Source organism: Antennarius striatus, chromosome 13 (genome assembly GCF_040054535.1).
Source record: "Antennarius striatus isolate MH-2024 chromosome 13, ASM4005453v1, whole genome shotgun sequence".
NCBI classification, from domain to species: Eukaryota; Metazoa; Chordata; class Actinopteri; order Lophiiformes; family Antennariidae; genus Antennarius; species Antennarius striatus.
In genome coordinates this window covers 7,303,857-7,326,386 of record NC_090788.1, presented here as the reverse complement: position 1 = coordinate 7,326,386, position 22,530 = coordinate 7,303,857, and the positions used below count along the sequence as shown (strand labels likewise).

Genomic DNA, 22,530 nt, shown 5'->3' with positions numbered 1-22,530 from the left:
ACCTAATTATACAATCTTATCTCACTGCACTGATTGATATTGAAGAAAAGACAAGGGCAGAAAATAGAAGTGACCCCCCCTTCTCTCCCCGAATCCTCATCACCATCATCATTTTCATCATTACATGAAATATGACCGAGAGCATAATCCCACAATGCCGTGCAAATGTCGTTGTGAGTTAGCATCAAGAAGACACAAGAGATATGCATGCATCATCTGGCCAGGAGAACATCACTTGTGGGGAGACAGCCAGAGGCCCTAAGGAGGGGATGCGGAGACGAGGGGAGGAGGGTGAAAAGGAGAAACTGAAGGAGAATAGCGGTGGGAGAGGAGAAAAGGGTTCTGAATAACAGAGGGGATTTGAAAGGAAAGTGAAAAGAGAATGATTTACAATATTAGAGAGGAAAAAGAATGACATGAGTGGGATATTCACCAGAGCACAAGCAGGAAAATAATACTGAGGCAATCAGAGAAAATGGAGGCATAATATCCCGGCACTGCATAATCTCCATAGATTCAAGCATAATGCATAATCTGCACAGGTTCAACAATACACCGTGTGACCTAATTCTGAGCTAATTACAAAATGTGTGCCAGTTTGGTTGGGTCTGCATGTCAGGTTTGTATATCACAGGAAAGAGCTTGAATAGGGGTGAATTTAGGATTTCTGTGTGTGTGTGTGTGTGTGTGTGTGTGTGTGTGTGTGTGTGTGTGTGTGTGTGTGTGTGTGTGTGTGTGTGTGTGTGTGTGTGTGTGTGTGTGTGTGTGTGTGTGTGTGTGTGTGCGAGTGAGTGCGTCGGGTGGCTTCTGAAAGGTGCAGACAGCTGGGGTGCCCATGCATACAGCAGGGCTGAGCCTCTGCCTTATATATACTCTAATTCCCTTCACTGACTGGATTAAAACCCAAATGACAAATGTATAAAAGCTGGAAACATCTGTTCTGGAACACACTGTCCATCCCTCCTCATGCTGAGCTCCGTTGGTCACTCCTCAGTCCCAGTCCCTATGCGGACAACATCTGCAGCAATGGACTAGTGCACATTAGCTACTGGAGCATGAGACCAAGCTAATCCACTGACCATGGAAGCATCAGCCTTAACACACAATTTTTATAGTTGTTTTTTTTTTTTTTTTAACCAAACTGTCATCCACATATTCAGCTCCTGTATGAATATATTTTTATATTACTCCAGTTCAAACTCCAGACCAGTATTTAGATATTACTGAAATGGTTTTGATGCATATGGTTTTAGAATAGGTGTGGTCTTTTTCCATCTTTCCTTCCCTGTTACCAAGTCTGATGTATCAGCAATTTCTGTGAGGAATTTGGTATAAATAAGCAAACGACCAAAAAATAAATAAAAAAATTGATATTAAATTGTTGAGATGCCTATATCAACCAAATTCTGCTCTCTGAGAAGAATCCACATCTTTCTCCTGCATGTCACAGAAAACCAGACCAATTTAAAACAGCAACAGAGACTTTCTCAAAAGCATGATTTTGTGCAAAAAAGATTACTGTAACTTCTGCAACAAATGCAATAACAGTGCATGCCATTTATCATTATGAAATAGCATTACATGTGAAGTTAAACTACTAAAGACTCTGTAGCTCCCTAACATGTGCTACCAATCACTTTTAATTCAGATAATAGGTTTTTACAGCTGCACTAAATGAGTTAAGAATCTTTACTGCAGAGAGTAAATGGAGCATAGAAGTGGACAAAATTCCATGAGGTAGAAAGCACTAGATCTTTGCTAGCAACCAAGACATCAAAACATATATGCATATATAAAAAGGAATGAATATCCATTGAAAAATTGCAGTCAGCAGGGGAAATGAAGGACACTGAATAAATTCTGGAGATGAGGCAGCAATTTAGGAAGTGGTTTGCGACTGTGAAAAAGGTCTGTGTTGAGTGGAATGTGAAATTTGAAAATGCGAGATTATATGAGAGAATAACAAGTCAAACGATTAAATCCTGTTTGTTATGGTAAACAAAGTAATGTTGGGATTGTGAATAGCAAACCATGTAGTGCAGAACAATCAACAGCTGCTTCATTATCAAACACATCATTTTCACACTTGGGGCATTATCTTACACCTGGTGCAAAGTGTCATTATGAGAATCACCCAACACAGTTGTCAGCTTTCACCCCTAGGGCTCACATTATATAAGTACATATACTGTATGTGCTACCCTAAAGTGAGGTGTGGTCACACATATTATTCAGATGGTGATGTCTTGAGAAATAAAGCTTCTTCTGGTCTGGAACACTAGAGGTCACGTTACAGGGATTCCAGGTAAAGTTGGCAGTATAGATTCTTTCAAAGAATAAATAAAAATTAGATAGTCATAAAACAAAGTATATAATCAACACAAATCAAAAAAATGAGAACAGGAAAGGCAAAAAGGCCATACGAGAATTTCCATAACACTGGGCCAACACTCACCTGCTGTAACTGTGGTTTAGAAAAACACACAACAGTAATTAACATTAGGTTACATTGATAGATAATGTGCTTTGTGCATGAAGAGCACAGATGGCAAAGAATTACTATCATTTGTGCTGCTGGAGGACCAAGTAATGTAAATAATATTCTTCTCATCAATAATTTATACTGATTTTCCCACTACTCTACTATGATCGCAAATTACAATTTTTATGGCCCAAACATTAGATGGTAATTCGTGTTCATGCTTATCACAAAGGACTTTGTGTCCAGATCAAGTGCACTAAATACACCGGTACAACAAAATTTAAACCACGTTGTTTAAATTGGGCCCTGAATGTACTGGTTCTGACTCCTACATCCAGTTAGCCTCCTTGACCTCGCAACATCAAGAGTAATTACTACTACTTCCACTCAGCAGATACATGTCGGAGGGGATTGACTCATATGCTGCCCTGTCGCAAAAAACATTCTGTATAACAGTGGAGAATGAATTCACACACACTGGAGTGGGTGGGAGGGATGGGGGGGGGTCAGCGGATGGAAGATGCAATAGGACAAAAAGCAGGCCATTGAACAGTGTGCACTCTGGTATGGAGCATTTATTTATGAAATAGCCTCACCCAGGTGAAAAAAAAGCAGGAGAAAACAGGTGCTTGAGTGTTCCGGCCTGTGGTTTGGACAAAAGAAAGATCCTACATTCAGCGGATTTCATGAATTAATCAGGTTCCCGGATATTCCCTTTCCTTTTTACTCACTGAGGTGTATACTGGATGAGTCTGATGTCATCTCACTGCTGCCCTGGCACTCTCTGTGCCTGATGAATGAGAGGGTACATTTGAAAGAGTTGTTGACGATATCTGGGCAAACTGCTGTGATGGAGGTGAATGAGTGGGCAAACGGAAGTCTGGGATTTAACACTTAGCCGTTAGAGCAGTGCCTTGGCCTAGATTGGTGGAATGTTGGGTTGGCCGCATGAATAATAAACCAACTGCAAAGCCCCTCTGGCTGGCTGATGATGTTCTTCACTCTCATCACCCCAGCTAGACTGGAGATCACTGAGGGGAATGGATAAGCTTACTCAAATTATAGGCAGTACACCATGAAAATACAAGCTATATTTTAACACTATAACAAGCTGCCAGCTTAGCTGAAAATACTAGAAGAAAGTGATGATACTGCATTATGTTACTGCAGCTTGTGAGGTTTTTTTCCTCTTTTTTTTCTGTAGCAATACAGTAGTTGTGCCTTGAAGATTCTTTGTCCACATCTACAGAAGCAAGTCTTTATGCGGAGATTGAACATCAATCACAGCGCAGCTACAATCTTAAACTATTTCAGACAGAAGAGACAGCTCTGTCATATTTAGACACACACAATAACAAAGATACTAACGCACGTATACAGTACGTGTTTTAAAAGCAAACTGCAATACAATTTTACATTTTATATTATTTTCGCATCTAACAATTCCAGTATTGATACATGACTTTACATACTGGTTATGAAATATGGCTAAATGTGGCTGTCGGAAAACAGAAGGCTGCACCCAGCTGCAGCTTTCATAAATGACAGCAGCAATAAGTTACAGCTGCATATGTAACAATGTGAAGGCCTCATTCAAGGACAGCTTATGGGGGAGCTTTAGCCAGCACCAAATAATTTAAAAGGAGATATATAGCCATATTTCAAATTCAAATGCTGAAACATGACTGCATTAAATAATAACCAATAATATACTGCATCACAATATACCACCTTGAAAAGTAGACAGCAGTGTGCAATGAATCATTCTGTGATCAATCATGTTGAAAATGGGTAGTGTGCCAAGAAAATAAAACATCTTCATATTTACAACAATAACTTCAACTATTAAAAAAGCAATATCTGTATTTATTTATAAGATAACCCTCTCTCGGACAAGTTCAACCCTTTTTTGTCCAATTTAAAAAAAACATTTTATGCATATCATCGTATTAATTGAATCCTGTTAAAATCTGTCTCTTAGCAGGGTTACACAAAAACTGCAAGACATTTAATGGAAAGTGATCGGAATAAATATGGGTTGTTGTTTTTTTCAACTGAGAAAATTTGATTAAAAGTAATGAAAGGACAGAATATGTGGTGTTAAGAATCCATCAAATTCTGGAGTGTATATAAATGAATGGGACAATTCAATAACTTTCTTTACACTCTTGAATATTGCAAATGCAGTTATTTTGCCTTTTTTTGTTACACTCAAAATACTCATTTACAATAAAGCAGGGCTTTGTCAAAAAGAAGGAGCCAATGAATTTCATAGCAGAGACATATTCTTATAATATAGTGAAAAACAGGCTTGCAGAGCTTAAGCCTTAGCCCCGTGACCTACTGTGGACGTTTTTTGGTACCTTTAATAGTTTTCTCTAATATACAACATTAAAAATGATTTAACACAATGGAACACCAAATGTTTCAGTCTGAGCCAATTTATTTGAACTATGGCGTTTCTGGTTCGGTTTTCTACAGAAACTCACATATAGACATAGATTAGAGCATGCAAGACTAATACCACATAACACTGAAGGTGGGCCCCTTCAAATTGACTCAAATTCCACATTGTACTTTTGAAATAGATCAGGTGAAAAGGATTTCCCAAAAGGTGAACTAGACATAAACATACAAAAGTCCTTTGAATTACAGTGAACTGATACAAACGAATGCATATTTAACAACTTTACCAGTACATGCATAATAGATATCACTTCAATGGCAGAAAAAATATTAGATAATTGTATAAAACATACAATTGCTTCTTCAATTAATACAAAAACTTCCAACAGTGTAAAACCACTTAGCATTCTTCTTCACACCAGGCATATGTTTCTTCCACCCAGCTGTAAGAAAGTGCACCAGGGCTCTTAAAGGTGTTTGCATGGTCCAATTAACACCAGATGCTGGCCCTTAGCTAACTTACAGAACCCCATAATGCACAGACCTCCAAGGAGTAAGTATGGTCCAGTTAGCACCAGATGCTAGCCCCTTTTCTCACTGTCTTCAGCCAAAAAACATGCATGAATTACTTCCACTTGCCTGTCTTGGCCACATCTATATTTGCACCATTTAAAATGAGATAAGGCCACCTCTAACAGAGGAAAACTAATCTCCTTTATATTTAAAAAGCTGTATGTAACCAATGATTTTAGATCAATGATTTTAGGAAAAAAAAAGAAAAACAAATATGATGCGACCATGCTGAGTTAAAGGTAATTTCTTCTACATTTAATGAAACATGCTACTTTAATCAACGGCCTAATAACACTGGACAGCAAATACAGCAAAATGCAAAACAGGAAAAATGTACATCTCAAATGTTCCTAAAATGTTTCTCATCAATGTCACAAAGATGCAAATGAATCAGTCAAGGGTGAAAAAGTGTGAACCAAAGGCCTGACATCTGCCATCCATCAAGATTAAATTAATATCAACTCAGTGCTTTGTAGCAGAGGTAAAGCTACTGGGAAAGTGTGATACCCTCCAGTAAAGTATTAAAAATGTAGGTCAATATTCTAATTTGCCAATTGATTTTAAAGTGGTCTTTGTGTGTCCAATGTGTGAGTCTGAATAACTTTTCTACAAAGACTGTTGGTAAAACTTTTAACAGATAACCACTCTGAGGTTCTGAGGTCAGGGTTGCATTTCCCTAACAGCAATGCCCGGTAGTACTTATTACTGACCACCCGGAGCTACAGTATCTGATTAAATGGACACAACTTGCCATGACATAAACAGCAAACATCAATCCAAAAGTAATATCAGCAAGGCACTTGAACCTTCGGGTGAATTTTGAGCATTGCGTTCCAGTTACTGCTGTGTTTGTGATTGCCTAAATTGCTGTAAATACTTATGCGCTGACACACAAGATATTAATAACAGATTATATGTTGCCTAACGACAGCAAAATGAGTGCAAAAATGCCTCAGCGTGTTTGTGATCACACGTATAGCGGACGGAAGGATTGCTGCATGCTTTGTTTGTTCTCCCAAGGCTTCTAAAGAATAATCCTCCAGTTGTTCAGGTATATTGATGGCTTTGCACATCTCAGTTGTGTCTGAGCTTAAGTGATGGCTCTTTTAATGCACATAAATACCCCTCATTCACAGCATGAGAAAGGACAATATTCATCCTAGTATGCTCTATGTTTCTCTTCATTTGGGTTCAAAATTCTAAATTCGGGCCCAGGTTGCATCTTTTGCTTCTCCACATGCGATACATACATTCAGGTGCCACCATTATACTACATTTGGTCAAATTACAGGTTTGTTTGTTTTTTTTAAATCTCATCAGAGCATATTCTATCACAACTCTCATTAAGTTGCACCATAATTTGATGATAGATACTAATGGCCACGGTGTGATGACAGGTCTGACAAACTGGTTTCACAAAAATAGGAGCTCTGTACCAGCTTAATGAGAGGAAAGGCAGAGGTAGGCAAACAGGGAGCGACCACGCAGGAGGGCTGTTGGACTAGCAACAGATGGTGCAATGTGGCAAACCTATCTACTCACAGAAAACATTGATAATCTGCCTGGAAACACACAGAGCAGCCAGGCACTGGCTTTGGATGTTGTCAATGGGTAAGAGTGAAATGCGTGATTAATGGCAACTTGCCACTTTGCAAAACACCAGAGAGTGTCTCCCAATAGAAACCACACTAAAGCTAACTGTAAGTGGTGTTCTACATTTTCAGCTTCTCACTAATAATTCTAATAGGAGGCTTAATAATATTCATGCATGACCACAATCACATTTCTAGTTCTGCAACAAAAAATACGCAGGGAATCCAGACAAGAATCTATTGGATGCCTGGCTTCTGAACTCAAATACTTTCTAACCTGCTACCCACTTGTTGTACGCCGTAACGCAAACACGGAGGTGGGGATAAATGATTACTTCAATGTGATGCATTTTGGAAGAAAACACTGTATTTCATGTGCCAGTACCAAGAATAGAATTATGCAAAATTATCCTACATAACAGGTCAAATCCATACCCTCCACTAAAGACAACACTGAAAAGAAGGCAAGACCGAAAATAAGAAAAGAAGTGTCTAAAACTGAAGTCAAAGTTTGCATCTTCTGTTGTTGCCTTTACGGCTTGAACAATGCTTGAATAATGTTATATATGCACACAAGTACTCTTGTATGCTGTAGACACTTAATTAAACACATAAAAAACATTTTCATTACTTCTAATTAGTCATACTTATATTTTCAGGCATATTCAGGCAACTCTGTTTCTGTGGAAAACAATGTCTGTCTGTTATCTTAACAACTTTTAGATGGATTATGATGACAGACATTCATGATCCCCAGAGGATGGATTCTGATGATCTAGTAATCCCTGACTTTTCTTCTGGCAACACCAGCAACTTTTTTTTTTCACCAGCCACCAGCAAAGGTTTTAATAGAGCATGTGAGATATCTCACCATCCACTGGCTGGATTTGCAGATGATTTAGAAACACAAATCCATTTAGTTCCATCACAAATCAAAAATTGTAATTTGCTCTCTATTTTGTTTATAACAAGGTGCACTGGAAAAAAAATACAAATTTTCCCAAGAGCCTCACCATCTTCAATCTATCTTACAGTACTTGCAGTGTTCATCAGCAAGTTGCAGCATGCTAACAGATTAAGTAAGGTGCTAAGCATGGTAAATTTATAGTAATAGCATGGTATAGTTATATCAGTTAGTTAGCATTTAATCTGTAAGCATTTGACTGTAACTATTGTTTTCTACCAAGGCTACACAAATCTGTGAGTGTGGCGGCAGATTTATGTTACTCTACCCAAATCGGTTCCTTAATTCATGCTAGATTACACTCCATTTTAGAATTAATTTGCATCAACTTTGCAAAGCAAGAAAAAATTAGCTTGGCAACAAAATCTGTGGCAATTGATCGGCTAATCGATTTTAACCCTTAAAGGGACAGTAAAGTTAATTTTAAGGGACACACAGTATGTTATTCATCATTAGAAAAATAGAAGAAAAAATAAATGTTATATGTATAGCATAATCCCTTTGGTCAGAAAAGCTTAAAATCTGGGCGCCAGTGACGTATGACGCCCACGTGACCACTGAATGCGGAAGCTGCTACGGCGCAGATTTTAAGCTTTTCTGACCAAAGGGATGATGCTACACAAATAAAATTGATTTTTTCTTCTTTTTTTCATAATGATGAACAATAGCAATAACACCATAACTTCGACCACCTAAGACTGCTTCACATACGTACGTTTCAGATTTGCCTCCTGTAAGAGGTAGAATTTAATCCACGAATATGTACTAATTTCTTTCTTTTTTTTAAAGTGAACTAAGGAGAAAGTCATCTTGATGTTCAGTTTTTTTGTATTGATGAACACCCATGCATGTCAGCTCTTTTCAACATATCACTATTTATCTCTGACTACCTCCTTGTAATAGTTTGAGGAAGCTGTTCTAATTCCATCAACAGCCACTCACTCTGATGATTACTGCCAGTCCACTAGTGGCCTGAGGTCACCCAGCTATTGTTGCCACTGCTCTGAAGTGCTTAGTGTCTGAATGGAAAGTCTGAAGATGTGAAAAGCCATCTCTGCGGTTGGCCACACAACGAGAGCAGGTGACTGTTGAATATTAAAATCATATATTTGGATGTGAAGAAAAATTGACATGCTGAAATAGTAAGAGAAACACAATGAGTCTTGTTTATCAAGCAAAAATACAAGACTCTCTAATAATAAACAGAAATGGCCTCATTTCACTGTGAAATGGCTGATGTTATCGTTTGTGTCAAATACGCACTCAACAAGTCTGTGCAGGAAATAGAATTGTTGAAATGTAAAAATATTCCCTCACTGGCCTTGGATTAAATTTGCTTCTCTCCAGCATCTTCCTTTTATTTATTACCAGTCTGAGACAAACAAGGTTTATACACTACAGGGCTAAAATAATATGTTAACACGTTCTTACTCAAATTACAATACAACTATTTTTTTGGGAGTGGGGGGGGGGTTACCTGACTATCAGCCATGCTTAAAATATTTATCGGGTAAAAGTGGTGCTTTCTTCATGATTGTTTTTTTTTTTTCCATTTACAAAGAAGGAAATATTCTGATTTCTGTTAACATTTAACATCCTCTTAAACAGATAAAGTGTTTTCCATCACATTAAATTATGCCCCTTCAGATTTCAGTCAGACACAAGCTCATAAAATGCACTGTGAACCCCATAAATTGAGTTTGTACAGCACAAATGCAACCGAGGGAGGAGCCCTCTAGTTAGTCACATTTTCTAAGCCATTGGTTGAGATGCAATTCCATATCCCATTAGGAAAATTTGAGGATGTGTGTGGACTCTAAGGGAACACAGCATTTGGAGCTACGCTCACTGTCAGTGCTTCCCCACAGCACTTTCATCTAACCGCTTGCTCCCACCAGCAGCATGACAACTCCTGGCTGCAGCAATACTGGCAGGATTTTTCAGCCCCTTGAAGGAATCATGTGATTCTGCATCCCTGTAGCCATGATATTCTGAATTGAACAAAGAAGACTGCAGGCTGCCTTGGCTGCACTGTATTTTACGTAAGAGAAATGCCAGAAAAAGTAACCTATTGACTCTGTGTCCACCAGAGGAAATCACGGGTAAAAAATACATGTCTGATTTTTGCTGGCAAACAACACTATTTGTGGTTAGTAGGTAGAGTGCATTTTAGATTTCATTTGGAAAGACCTGTATTGCAAAACTTAGACTTCAAATATAAATGATAAATCTATAATCTATGCAATAATATACTGCACATTCAATAAACACTGGGAATGCATGTTTAGGGTCCACTGTTATGCCTGGTTATAGAGAACCAAAACAAATCACCACTTATTGATGTGCATAGCGTAGACCCCTCCTGATACGCGGTTCCCCTACGATTCCCCCAAAACACAGTGTTTTCTTTAGGAGACACATCACAAAAGCCATACAATTTTGTGACCTTTGAACCCCACAAAGTTGCACCAACATCCAATATCCTACAAGACATTAAAGCCAGTGTGTCAAGCACAATCGAAGCTCCTTTGTGGAGAAAGCAAAAGCTATTCCGCACGGATCTCTTCATATTCATATTCATGTGCCTGTATATTTGGTGCTTGATATTTTCAACAATATGCTGTGTTTATCTTACTTACCATATGTTTTGCTGGAACATAAGTAGCATACCTCTTTTCAAACAATTAGAAAAAAAAACCTATTTGTAGGGAATAATTACAGCTGTTACAAATGTGACATTTAACTCTGGAAATTACTTGAGAATGCCTGTTTGAGCAGAAAAATGCTAAAGCTTTATTGTACTTAAGGAGAACATGAAAATCCCCACAAAATCACTCTGACGTGGCCATTGTGTCCATAAAGTCAGCCTCTATTCAGTCAAGTGATGCAGTGCAGCAGTTATTTTTCTCATCATTGGCCTTCTGATATAAAAAGAGACCTTTCTCTTTTCGGAAGATTTATTCACTAATCACTATCGAAGTCCAAATATGTTGTACAGCATAGTGTTAAATTATGATTAAACTGAGACAGAACATCACTATATTAGCCTAAGTACTAGATTGTAATCAATGTTGCGGTGTCTCATTATATAAGTCAGTATTCCATCCTGGAAAAGACCTGAAAAACGCACACACACACACACACACACGGCGTGCACCGGTTCAGGGCCTCTAAATTACCCGCAATGTCCTAAAGTATTTCCTGGGCAGTTCACTATTATTGATCAGAGCGGTCAAGAAGTGGAAGATGTGCCACAAAAGAAACACAAAGATCTCTAATAATAATAACTGAGTCGCAATTAGGAGGGCACTTTCAGTTTTTTGTATTTTTTTGTATTTGTAGCTCATATTTAAAGCTATTTTATGATAAAGATTATACTGTACTAGAGATCTGCATAAAATCTAAAACTCTACAACCAAGGTTGTTTATTTATAACAAATATGTATAGGAATGCTTGAGTAGGTAACTGTTGTAAAATTAACATCAAATTGTAATGTGCCAATTTGCCTGGAATTCTCTCTCCTTTGCATTGGTGCAGCATCCCTATGAGAAAAGAGGAGAGACAGCATGTGTGTTTGTGTATCCATGTGTGCGTTAGAGCGTGTGTGTATCTTGTTTATGGCGAGAAATCAGCTCAGTTTAGCACATAATGGAAATGTGAATAGCCCGGAGCGCCTCTCTCCCACACAGGGAGAGAACTGGCTGGGAGCATGCTGCTTCCTTCCAAATCCAAACAGCGAAAGGCAGGTAGCGGGTTAAACTCCTGCCCGCTCCCCTCTCCCTCCCTGAAGCGATTCACAACTTTGCCCGTATATTACTCAAACAGGTCACCCAAACGGGTCTCACTAGCAGTCTGAAAACATATTCACACACATATGCACACCCATACAACCCACGTGGCTATGCATATGGCATATGCACACTAGACACACACACACACTTGCAGGTTCAGTGAATAGGTGACGTCGCTCATATTATGAGGAGCATCCCTTGGCACAACAGTCCTAAAATGTTATGCTTCATTTAACATAACTTGTACCTTTCCCAGATTAAATATGAACACAGTCTATGCATAAATGGTTTCCAATCTCTGTGTGACATTTTTTAATTTTTTGTGTCATGCAAGAACGAGATTTCTTGACTCTACCTTCGCACCCAAAAGGGACGTGATGACGACTTACATGCTACTTCAAGAGATGCATTGCGGCTTACAGCCTCTCCCAGATAGTTTCGAGCCACGCAGACATAGCTGCCATCGTCAGGTTTGCTCCGTCGCCCGTGGACAATGCGCAGGAAGAAGAGGGACCCACTGGGCAACAGCATGCGGTGGGAGCGCGGGTTGTCGCGGTCTGTCTCAACACGCTCCCCATCTTTGTACCATTCCACCGTTGGTGTTGGGCGGCCTTCTGCCTTACAGTTGAGAGTGGCCGGTTCCCCTTTGGATACAATGAGGTCAGAGGGGTGCTCCACAATACGGGGAGGGGAGTCTTCCTGGCGAAGACGAGACCCTGGAGGGGAAAGAAGTGATTCAATGTGACCCATCAAACAAATAGCCACAATCTTTACATGCACAAATAATGCACTTTAAGTTGGATGCAGCAGCAACAGAATCATGGCATAAAAAGGTAATTATTTGACTAGCACAACAATAATTACATAAAACAGAAAAATCAAAGTGCAGTGGAAAAACTAGAATACAGAGGCAGTAAACGAAAAGAAGCTGTTGATTAGCATTTCATTACTGATAATAATGGGATTAAATCACATCTAAAGAAAGAAAGAAAACTTCAGTACACTCTCTAAATAGTTCTCATGTGTCTCTGATATCATATTGCTGAACTACAGACATTTGCAAATGCAATAAAGTATGATCAGTGGGATAAAAAATATATATAATTTCATTACAGTCCTTGAAGGTAGATTGATTAGTTTCACAGTTTTACTGGATGCACTAAAGGCTGTATTACTGCACTGAGGCTTACATATTTACTTTCACAGGCTGGAGATGTGATATTATTAAATCTCATTAGCTTTTTCATTAACACGTTCTATCAAATACTGACATTATCAAACATGTTGTCTCAGTGGGTGTGAAGCAGTGACTGCTACATTTGATTTTTCACTTAGTACGATGATCTTGTAGAAATGCGCGGTCTGTGATCCTCTTACCTCCCTTAAGGCTACTTTACCATCTTAACATACAGAATATCTAGATCTCACCGTAGTCAGCAAAAGTGAAGAGACTGTTTAGTTGTCATTGTACACTTGATGGGAAATCTTATTTATCGAGGACTGGAAACACTTTCAATTCTGTTTCTTAGCTTCTACCTGTTAAAGTTACCCAGTGACCGAACTGTGGCACCACTAACTCTGTTCACAGATACAACTCTCACCTGCTTCATGTGTAGGAGCACGTTATTCTATCTGGGTTAAAAAGTCTCGTCTGTTCTGCTGTGTGCATACAAATAAACCTGGAGTCTATTATAGGTGTCAGAAAAAACAGATTTATTGGACAATAAGGTAAAGAAATAAAAGCTATAAATAAATGACGATGATGTGACTCTGCCTCTTATCTTTTTTCCTTCTGGTGACAACAGAAAAAATTAAAAATTGCAAAGGGAAATGTGACAATTGGTTGCTACAGCAACCAGTATATAGCTATGCATGTGAGCAAAATTAATGTGACCGTCTATAATGTTAAGTGGTTTGTTGATAAAAAGCCTTCCATTAGCTGAAGCCAAAAGACAAAAACCATGGTGATAAATAATGTTTTTAAATGCTTTAAAAACATACGTGGCTCTTGCTTAAAGAACATGTATGTGGATCCACACTGACACACAAACACACGGTCTGTTAACATCTTGTAATTGGTTGTCCACTCTCCACTGTGATTAATCTAGGATTTGAGACAAAGCAACATCATTTAAATTAGACCATTGGGTAGTTCTTTGGTTGGTCCTGTCATCCAGTAACTTCTGGGGGGGTCCTGCCAGACACAGTGTTTGGCTTTTTTCTGCTCATGCTCCGGCACCCTGTGACCCTGAATATAAATGAGTGGCGATGGACTGTGAAGACATATGAATAAATGGATGTTTTGATTTTATTTGTGAGAGTGGAATGTTGGCATTTAAACAGAAGTCATATACTGCCTCCCACTTGGGTTCAAAATTTAATGTAAAATTTATATGGCTCCCTACAAAAATGCTTAAAGAATTGTCTTTCATGCAAGAATATGTGGAGTATCAAGCTTCATGGCTTCATGTGCTACCAGGTCCTGTTTTTTCTTGGTCGATTGGTGGGTTTATGGGGATCTATCCATGGTCCTGAAGCTGAGACTCAATGTCTTGCAGGATAAAAAAAAATGTCAGGAGCATGCTAGGACTAGTAAGCAGGGACCACTTGAACTGAAATCACTCTAAGGTGACATCAGTGTAGCAGCAAAGCTCAGGGGTTAGCAAGACACCATCTGTTGGCTTCACTTGTGCCTCTTTTTCATGTAACGGAACCTAAACTAGTGGTGCAATGTCACTAAGTACAGTTACCTATGCAACATATAGGAGTACCAATTCAATTTGTTTTCCTTGTATTTTTTCTATTTCATGTGACTTTTATTTCTGCTGTCCTTCATCTCAGAAGTAAATACACTTTTACTCTAATATTATTGTAAAACAGACTTAGTTTGCAGTAATATTTCAGATACCATAAGCTTCCTGTCCAGTGCTGTATGTCAATGAATAATGTGTTACTTTAGGCGATGAGGGATTCGTCATAGTTCTTGAGCTAAATCAGCTTCTTGCATCCCTCTTGGATTTTGTGGTAATGCATTTAAAAAAAGAGGAAAAATACATTTTCTTTCTGAGCTAATGACTAACAAATGATATAAAATTCACAGCAGTATATTTAATACTTACACCACATTAAATATAGTTAAAATAACCTCAGCCTGAAATATCTACAGTATGTTGTGATGTCAGCAGAAAATTCATATTTAGTCAAAAACATTAATAAAAGTCAAACAATCATAGGGACTATTTTATTGAAAGATGACATATTAAACCATTTTTAGGAATTTCTTCTGTATCATTACTTTCACTCTTTTGTTTGACCCGGGCCCTGAGGGGTGCACAAACCAACACATTTTTGGGACAGTTGACACCTGGAAGGGCAGCAAGAATCAAAATCCACTCCTGATCAACATTGTCGCCTTTTAAAAATGACCACATGGAAAACAGAAACAGCTAACTATAAGCTTCAAAAATATAATGTATGATATATTTCATAGCGATTGCATGATACCACTTTGATGCAAAGGGTGCTCCACTAAATGAAGTAGAAACACAAAACTGATTCAAATGGCCTGGGACCACTGACACTCACATGCAAACCCACCTCCTGTACCAATCACACCTCTACTTCATTTAATCCACAGATACATTTTTTGTGTTAGCTGCAGGGTACTAAGTAATGCTTTCCACTACAGAAAAAGGTTAACACTTCTATTAAGGAATCATATTCTTTTGAACATGTGCACAGCAGGTCCACGCAGAGGGATGAATAACCTGTAGACACAGCCAGGCGTGAGTTTCCAGACTATATGAGTATGCATCCATGACACATTAGATATTTCAGCAATAGGATATGGAGTTAACTCCATCATTCGCCTGAACAACCTTTTTGCACACGCAGAAAGTGCCACACAGAAAGTGACCCGAGATAAGTCGAGCACAGCAAACTGGCTGACCACAGAACAGGCTTCCACCACTTATTTCTATGAGATATTGGGAGATGATTTCAAAAACCGTAATCACGTCGTTTTTATTTCCAAACTAATAAGTAAATTAAAAAAGTTAAGTGGAAATACTAAAAAGCTGGTAAAGATGGTATTCAAGCGCAGACGTGTTCAATTAGACATCCCTCATAAATAAATGAGCAACAATCGACCATTCAAGCCATTAAATAGTTGGCCCGGCGCAATACCGTACATCAAGAATAAATTAATCGACTATGTTATAACGCATTAACTTGGTCCGGTGATGGTTTTAAACAGGAATTGAAGGGGAACAAATACAACGCGCACAATGTGGTATAGCCACCACTTTTACTGATGCACTTAAGACAAGACTATGGGTCAAAGAACACATAACCGCCCAGTGCGTTTTCATAAAGCTGCATCTAAGCCAGAGTAAACGTGTAGAAATTACCTCCATGAATCATCTTACCGTCGGTTTGGGTGTACAGAAGTCCACAGAGAAATAAATACTGTAGAGGACCCATTCTGGCATATTGGCCCCGTAAACTATGGGTGCATGATTTCCTCCTTAAGCGAAAAAAAAAATGAATCAATGAAGCAACCGATCCTGGGATTTTTTTTTTTCTTACTCGTGCGGCTTTGTCAGACTTTACTGTTTCAAGTTAAAGAACTAAAACCGCCAAAATATCTATTTCAACCACTGGAGAAAAAAAAAATCATTCTCATCCGCTCGTCCATCCCTCGTCCGCTCCAAGAGCGCACCAGTACGCTGTGGTGTGTCGACTTGCAGGCACGTTGGGGAATTTCTGCAGTCACCAACTGCAAACATCACCGACGCCCGAAGATGTTCCAGTTACTGATGGTTTCTTCCGTCCGACCGCATTTTTGGGGAAAAAAAAAAAATTCTGACACTTCACAGCGTCCCGCCGCTGTTGGGAAACGCGTTCATCCTTACGCGGGACAAGCGGATGAAAGGTGGTGATGGAGGTTTAGCCAGAGGTGAGGAGCTGCACGGCGCAGCTCAGCACAGCCCCTCCTCTCCACTCCGGGAGAAACTAAACAGGATAATACAGCCCAACGGACATGACAGGAAACCGGAACATTTGCTTTCTGGATGGTTAAGTTCTAGTAATCATTTTTAGTCGTGTTTGTTTGGGGTTTTTTTTTGTAATTTACCGCAAACATCAGATAACGGTGCACATTCACATTGCGTGAAAGTGTTGCTCTGGTATGCATGGGTTTTGTTCTCTTTCTTTCATTTTTCACGAATCCTAGCATGAGCAGTAGTGTTTCATTAGTTGTAATCTTTTTTTTTTTTTTAAATTACCTTATCACGTGTCTGTCGTGATCAGCCTGTCAGATAAATTACTCATTAATTGCCTTTTTATTTTTTGTTTGTCCTTGTCTCCTCACGTTCAGTCAGCATGCGTGAACGCGTCGTCCTTGCGTACGCATGAAGGACAGTCTGACAAGTTTGTTTTGGTATTTTAAGTGCATTAAAGCGGTCCAGTTCAAAGAAAATAATTCTCACTTTGCACATATTGATGAAAAAAAAACATTTTGTGAAGATCTTTATTATCCACTGTCCAAAGTTAAAAAAAATCAATGCTGAAAAATACACTTTGTTTGAATTATGGGTGAACTTTATGTGACATGGACATTGACTACTACTTCTTGTTTATTGTCTATTGGAAAATACAGGATATATAGAACATTTTGTTTTTATTAGGTGCCAGTTTATATTCATGGTTACAAATGCTATTGCAATGGTACAGCTCTCAAACAAACACAAAAAGGTACTTTATTCATGCCCACTGCCTGAGGTGGTTATCCCGCCTGTTCGTCAATGCTGCTCAATACTGTCGATAGCATTATAAATGCATTGCATCACCATGAGATGAGAATGAGACAGGCTTCATCAGGTGCTATTGATCCACAGGGTGAAAATCAAACCATTTTCGGCACAGTGTTCAGAGCAGTAGATCGAATAATAATTGTGGACAATGGCTAAATTGAGCCTGTGTGGCAGTTGTGTAAAGTGAACACAGTCATTTAAATTGAAAGGATCTCATCTATCACAGGATGGTGTTTTCAATAGAAATTTCTTGCATGATTGTTCTTTTGGCAGCTTAGCTCAGTTCATGCTGTTGAAAGGACCTATCGCCTCGCAATAGATTTTAGATAACAAGCGTTTAACAAAACTGCAGTGTTGAAATATACTGTACAGCTTAATCGGCTTTTTTTTTTTTTTTTGATAAAAAACTGTTTTATTTCTCTTACTAAAAGTCATGAGGCAATACAGGATCTCAAGTGGAAACAGACAACTCTCTCATTAGCATTTCCAAGGGTTATTATTGTTCTGCTTGTCAAAATGATAATGGATCGTTTTCTGTTTTCCTTAAAGTAGCAATTACCTAGAACACGGAACAAAAATGTGACTTTATTATTTTACTTAGTCTATACTGGAGATATGAAGGCAGAAAGAAATACTGTCAGCCTAACAGTCTGACTGGCTCTCCAGTCAGCCTTCATTACCCCAGGAAATTCAATGTGGCTGACAAAATTGCACATTGAAAGACAGGATTATAGGGAACCAATCTAAACGCAGATGGTGTCATTGTTCTAAAGCCATTACATAGTGCAATCAGCATTTGCTTCATAACGATACCTTAAAGCAAAAAAACTTGTCTGCTCCCATTTTAAGTAATCTTTTACTGATTGTTTTTCAGATTTTATGCTGAGGATGACCCCGAGTCATTGCACACCCTGTCTAGCAGAAGTGCAAGGAGATAATAAATATGCCTTTTAAGAAATTAATTACCTCACAAAATCTGTCAAGGTGAATTTTAATGATTGGGGAAGGAAACTTCAGGCACATGTTAGCACTAATTGTACAACCGACTTCATCCGCATTTCTGGTTTAGATTGAAATCGCTTTGCACTGCTAAATAAATGTTAGATATCAGTCTTATAGGCGATAAACACAGTTGAAAACTGCAATAGAGCTTAAGCCTAATGCCAATAGTGAAATATTAAAACACGTCACCCCACATGCAAATAAATTGTGATGAATATGAAGCCTCCAGTGAAGTCCTCACAGGTAAGACATAATTCATGATGCTGACACACACACACACAGACTGTAGATACTAAAAATAAATATAACTTCCAAAATGTCAATTCCATTCTGAATGTTAGGCATTAAACACAATAGTAGAAAAATAAACACATTATAAAGCATCCTTTGATTTCTTGCTGCATTTTATAAAACTATAACCAAGGCAGTCGCAGACTGCAACATCCTGCGACACCGCTGAATTCAAAATTTTACCCTGACGTACTTGCATAGGTGAAAGATCAAAGCCAGTGCTCTGACCTACTGTCATTAATCAAAGCACTTGCTTTGATCTTACTCACACTGGCCTTCTCCCTCGTCTATCTATATTGTCCGGTTCCCGAGTGTAAAAAAGTTTAAATTTGACCTTGACCTAGTTTTCACAAGGTCAAGGTCATCATCTCATTTTCATCCCCTTTGCCACCCGAGTACTGTGCTTTTTGTTTCATCTTTCTATCTGCATCCGTTGCGAAGATATTTGGTGGACATACTAACGGACAAATGGACGAACAAACGGATGAAGACACGAACACTGACAATTACAATACATCACCGCTTTGAAGCGGCATGTAATAATATACAGTATAATATATTATACTATATAGTAATATAGTATAATAATATGCATCAAGTTAAACAGGTATTATTGTAAATCATGATTAAATGGATCCATACAATGTCTTCCTATTGTTAAGACTTACTTAAATGTTCTATTATACACCTCTTGGTGCAACCTGGACACATCATCAGTGATTCTCCCGGCCTCACAGGGTGTTTCGGGTCTGAATCAGACACCCTCCTCCGGGCGACCCAGCTCTCAACTACGCCACGCAACCCCCTCCTCAACCAGAGCCAACGTGAAGCCTTCTCCGATGCTTCCAAGATGTTTCACTTATGTCACTTATGGCATTAAAAACAAACTGACACACCCTTTTAAAGTAGGCATGATGCATCTGAAAAATGTACTGTGTGCCGGTTTGGGGACTGAAAATGGCATTAAAATGGATAAATCGTAGATAAAATGACATGTGGCATGAGTAATTGCATAATGGCATTTGACATCCATCAGGAGGTCAAAAAAAGCATTCCGGTTTATTGAGTGAAGTGACTCGATGTTTATCTTTTAAGTTGAATGAGATAAGGCAGAGAAAAACCTCCGCTTTTCAACACACACCGGCACAGGCATGTTTCCAGGCAACACAAGTCTCGGCTGCCCTTCTCTCACAAACCAAAATCAAAGGGGCCACTTGCACTCATTAATCTACCTCTCTCTGCTGATCACACATAGGAGACAGTGTCAAGGTCACAAGTTTCGTCCGCACCATTACCTACTCATAACCATGGTTGTCCAAGCCAGGACTGCAGGAGGTAACAGATGGTGTGTGACAGTGTGTTCAACACAAGGCATGCCTGGCTTTAGTGAGAGTAGACAGACTGTCCTGGCCACGAATCCTAAACCTGTACACAGGTGTCAAATGTCTGTCTAACGTTTTAAGGTGTTCAGTAGAATGGCTGACTGCAACAGTTCCTTGAAATATACACCAGTGGTTACGTAGAGCTACAGATATTTAAAACCACAATGAACCAGAGGAAATGTATGCAGTTCAAGTGTCTAAAACCAGGAATTTAGTTCAGACTTCATTCATAAAATACAACAGCCATATGGTCAGGTTATAAGTTTGGGCACAAAAACATTTGGTTTGGAAAGATCTAATTTTCTTGTCAAATAGCTGTTTTCACATTTGGAAACTCCCAACATGTCCTTGACAATCCGCTGTAGTCATGGCAAACACAGTTGAAAACTCTAGCGGCAGTTACGTACAGCGTTAACATTTTATTCCGGTCACTGGGCTAAGCGCAAAGTGTTTTGGCTGTAGTCACGCTGTGTCACACAGGATTTAAACTGCTATATCCAAACAAGCTGTCGTGGTTAGATTGTGAATAGAACCAGTCAGTGAATGTATTATCTGCTGTAGAATTCATTAAAACTTTTTTTAAATTACTGTACAGGGACTAGTTGATAACCCAAATTCTATAACGAAAAAACCAAACAAAAAAGCTGGCTAGCCAATTCTTTATGTAATAAGAGTTGATACAATTTTCATTTATGATCCCATTCAAACTCTGGTGTAAAGGCTAAGCTGAAAAGACCACATAAAGTTTGATATTAAAGCAAATTATTTTCTCAGTCTTACATTTGCTGAGTTGTTTTTACATGATGTGAAATCTATGATGTGTTAATGTTAGGTTTTACAGATCACCTGCATTAGGCTAAATCTTCTAGCATATGTTTGTGTGATCGGCCTTTATCCATGGTCCTGAAGCCTAATTGGGCCATCTTCCACAGGAAATTAAATATTTCATGTCCTTCGTATTTAAAGGTTGTATTAAACATAAATGTTAAATTGGTCAGAATTCGTAGGGTTAATTGATTGCTTGTTGATTGCTTATTTTTTCATGATAAAAAACACCCCCTTGTTTCAAAAAAGAGAGGGGACCCCAACAAACACACACACACACACACAGAAAGCATCATGAGATCATGAGCTTGTGACTCGATTCAACAACAACTCTCACTGAGTTTTGAAATGTGGGTGTTCCACTTGACTATTCAGGGAGCAGTGGAAATTTATAGCGCGGTCAGAGCAACATCTATAGTATACTGGGCAGTGGACTTTCAACCTCCATCCATCCATCCACTTCCGCTTATCCGGGGTCGGGTCGCGGGGGCAGTAGCTTAAGCAGGGAAGCCCAGACTTCCCTCTCCCTAGCCACTTCGTCCAGCTCCTCTGGGAGAATCCCAAGGCGTTCCCAGGCCAACCGGGAGACATAGTCTCTCCAGCGTATCCTGGGTCGTCCCCGGGGCCTCCTCCTGGTAGGACGTGCCCGGAACACCTCATCAGGGAGGCGTCCAAGGAGGCATCCTAACCAGATGCCCGAGCCACCTCATCTGGCTCCTCTCGATGCAGAGGAGCAACGGCTCAACTCTGAGTTCCTCCCGGATGACCGAACTTCTCACCCTATCTCTGAGGTTGAGCCCGGACACCCTGCGGAGGAAAATCATTTTGGCCGCTTGTATCCAGGATCTCGTTCTTTCGGTCACAACCCACAGCTCGTGACCATAGGTGAGGGCAGGAACGTAGATCGACCGGTAAATTGAGAGCTTTGCCTTTCCGCTCAGCTCCTTCTTCACCACGATGGACTGATACAGAGTCCGCATCACTGCAGACGCTGCACCGATCCGCCTGTCGATCTCTCGTTCCATTGTACCATCGCTGATTCTCATCCCAACCGCTTCACACTCAGCTGTGAACCACTCCAGTGAGAGTTGGAGATAACGGCTTGATGAAGCCAACAGTACCACGTCATCTACAAAAAGCAGAGACACAATACTGAGGCCACCAAACCGGACACCCTCAACACCTTGGCTGTGCCTAGAAATTCTGTCCATAAAAATTATGAACAGAATCGGTGACAAAGGGCAGCCTTGGCGGAGTCCAACCCTCACTGGAAACGGCAGTAAGTCGGACTTTCAACCTAATCATGAAAATTGGTGGTTACATGACAAAATTCCCCTGATCCGACAGTCTAGCCTTCAGGGACCTCTAGCATGTCTAGTGAAAATAAGGACTTTAATATTGTTTTATA

The 22,530-nt window shown here is 39.3% G+C and overlaps 1 protein-coding gene across 2 annotated transcripts in view; it reads right to left on the bottom strand.

Moving 5' to 3' along the window:
• Positions 1-16,739, bottom strand: part of LOC137605849 (roundabout homolog 2-like) — a 74,270-nt gene extending 57,531 nt beyond the window's left edge. For both annotated transcript variants that reach the window (XM_068330698.1, XM_068330699.1), the window contains exons 1-2: positions 16,237-16,739; positions 12,199-12,525 (exon numbers count right to left, since the gene is read on the bottom strand). In XM_068330698.1, the coding sequence (XP_068186799.1) occupies positions 12,199-12,525; positions 16,237-16,291 (382 nt within the window). In that variant the 5' untranslated portion in view covers positions 16,292-16,739. The remainder of the gene's footprint in view (positions 1-12,198; positions 12,526-16,236) is intronic.
• Positions 16,740-22,530: the final 5,791 nt, after the last annotated feature.